Below are 2,500 nucleotides of genomic sequence, written 5' to 3'. Positions count from 1 at the left end.
CTGTCCTGTAAGTAAACACTCTAACTTGTAAGTAAATACTCTGCCCTGTAAGTAAATTGTCCTATAGGCAAATACTCTAATCTATAAGCAAATGCTCTTTCCTGTAGGTAAATACTCTGATCTATAAATGATCTGGCTTGTAAGTAAATACTCTGGTCTATAAGTAAATTAATCAATAAAATACTTTGACCTAAAAGTAAATCGTCTCTTCTGTAAGTAAACACTCAAACTTATAAGTACTAATTAACTTACAGGATAGAAGTACATATTTCTATCCTGTAAGATAATTAATCTAACCTGTAAGTAAATCTTTTGTTCTGTAAGTAAATACTCTAACCTATATATAAGTAAATAGACATGGAAACGTTTCTCATAACCTGATCTATAAGTAAATACTTTGATCTAAAAGTAAATCTTCTGTTCTGTAAGTAAACATTCAAACTTGTAAGTACATGTTCTATCCTGTAAGTAAATACTCTGACCTGTAAGTAAATTTTCTGTCCTGCAAGTAAATATTCTAGCCTATATATAAGTAAATAGACATGGAAACGTTTCTCGTAATCTTATTATTATAAAAAAGTCCATACGATTTCAGCCAGTACACGAGCTCACTGACCTGCCCCGGGGAACTTCAGGGAACCTCTGACGTCGAGCGGTGTACCCGAGCGACTTGCTGGACACCTCCTTCCCTGACGTCGTGTTGTAGACGGACACCTTGAAGCCGCCGACGTCCTCCCGCGTCGTCACATACCACGAGATGTCCAGCTTCTCAAGGACGTCCCTGTTTTCTTCGTCCTTCAGGCGGAACCGCACGTCGGGGTTTACCTGTTGGATGCCAAGAGGGTCTAGATCATTTTCTGTTATTTGTGTGGGAGTATGGGAAATCTGACGCATCAGATGATGAAGAGAGGGGAGGAGAAGAGGGGAAATGGAATGCGAGGTGATTAAAAGTGAAGAAAAAATGGATGAGGTAAAATCGATTTAAAAAAATATATTATTCATTCTTCCTTCCCCATCTAACCATATGCAGTTTATAAACTGCTGGGCCATTTTTCGACTGCTTTTACCTGGTATTCTTCAAAGCTGCGACGGTTATCAGTGCAGCGCAGTTCCTCCTCGGTGATGAAGGGGAGGGCTCTTCCCTGCAGATGCTGCGGGGCGGCGCACACCACGTCGTCCCATGATTTTGAATCGAGCCGGTTGTCCAACCAAGACCGAATTCTGCGCAAGGTGCAGTCGCATTCCACAGGATTCCCGTTGTATCTGCAAAGTGATAAGGGATGATGTATTAGGCTCAGCAAATAACAGGGGAAGTCACTACAATACACTGAATGCTAAATGGATCGCACGTATTTCATTACATGTTTAAAATGCATCTTACTTGATCGTGGTTCCATTGATAGCTCTCGGAACAAACTCGGGGTAGTAATGGTGAAGGTTATTGTTTGTAAGATCCAGCATGGTTATGTTCTCGTTAGCCATAAACACTGACGCAGGCACGGAGATGAGGGTGTTGTTCTGAAGGTACACTTCCCGGAGGGCCCTTCCTCGCCCGAACACCCCGTTGCCAAGCGCCTCCAGCTCGTTGAAGGACAAATCAATGACCTCGAGCTTGGTGAGGTTCCCCAGCACGCCCGGTCGGATCTCGTTGAGGAAATTGTGCGACACGTTGAGCTTCTTGACTTTCTGCATGCCGATGAGAAGGTTCTTGTGCAACACGGGCATGTGGTTATAACTGAGGTCGACGGTCTGAAGGTTATACGGGATCCACTGGTGGTAAGGGAACATCTTCTTGGAGATGGTGCCGAAGGTGTTGTGAGACACGTTGATGTGCCGGATGGACAGGAGGTCGTCGAAGAGACCGTTGGTGCCGTTGTCGACTTTATTAAGGAAATTGTGCGACAAGTCGATCATCCGCATCGATACGCATCCCCTGAAGGCTTCATTGGGGATGTGATGCAAGGCGTTGTGAGACAGGTTGAGGGTAATAAGCTGCAGAAGTCCATCGAAAGCTTGCTTACTAATGTTACTCACGCCATTGTGGGTAAGACTAAGCGTGAACACAACCGGCAGTCGCCCAAAAGCTCCTCTTGTGATGTTGGTAATATTGTTGTGGTCCAGGTAAAGGTGCTGTAGCGTCTGCATCTCGCTGAATGCCTGCCAGGATGGGACGGTGATGGAGTTGTTGACGAGCCTCAGTTCGCGGAGGCTGTTGAGGTTCCGGAAGGTGGCGCCGTTCATCGTGTCTCGAAGGTTGTTGTGGTCGAGATTCATGTAGAGAAGAGCGTTCATCTGCGGCCACGTGTTCGAGGGGATCTCGGAGATGTTGTTGTGCTGGAGGTACAGATAGTTGAGGGACTGCGGCAGGAGGAACAAGTCCTCTAACTGGTTGTTATTAAGAAAGAGCTCCCGAAGGGAAACCAGGCTAGCGAACATACCGCGGGCAACCGACGGTATCTTGTTGTGAGACATGTCCAGCCGAAGGAGCGTCGGGATGCTT

General features: G+C 45.8%; 1 protein-coding gene across 1 annotated transcript in view; it reads right to left on the bottom strand.

Annotated features, from left to right (window-relative positions):
• The window catches only part of conv (insulin like growth factor binding protein acid labile subunit convoluted), an 11,687-nt gene that overhangs the window by 1,048 nt on the left and 8,139 nt on the right, over window positions 1-2,500 (bottom strand). The window contains exons 5-7 of the mRNA XM_070130767.1: window positions 1,382-2,500; window positions 1,068-1,263; window positions 617-825 (exon numbers count right to left, since the gene is read on the bottom strand). The exon at window positions 1,382-2,500 is cut by the window's right edge and continues 593 nt beyond it. Of these exons, the coding sequence (XP_069986868.1) occupies window positions 617-825; window positions 1,068-1,263; window positions 1,382-2,500 (1,524 nt within the window). The remainder of the gene's footprint in view (window positions 1-616; window positions 826-1,067; window positions 1,264-1,381) is intronic.

This window comes from Penaeus vannamei, chromosome 2 (genome assembly GCF_042767895.1).
Source record: "Penaeus vannamei isolate JL-2024 chromosome 2, ASM4276789v1, whole genome shotgun sequence".
Taxonomy (NCBI): Eukaryota; Metazoa; Arthropoda; class Malacostraca; order Decapoda; family Penaeidae; genus Penaeus; species Penaeus vannamei.
Note: the sequence above shows the minus strand (reverse complement) of the source record. Positions and strands in the feature narration are given on the sequence as shown.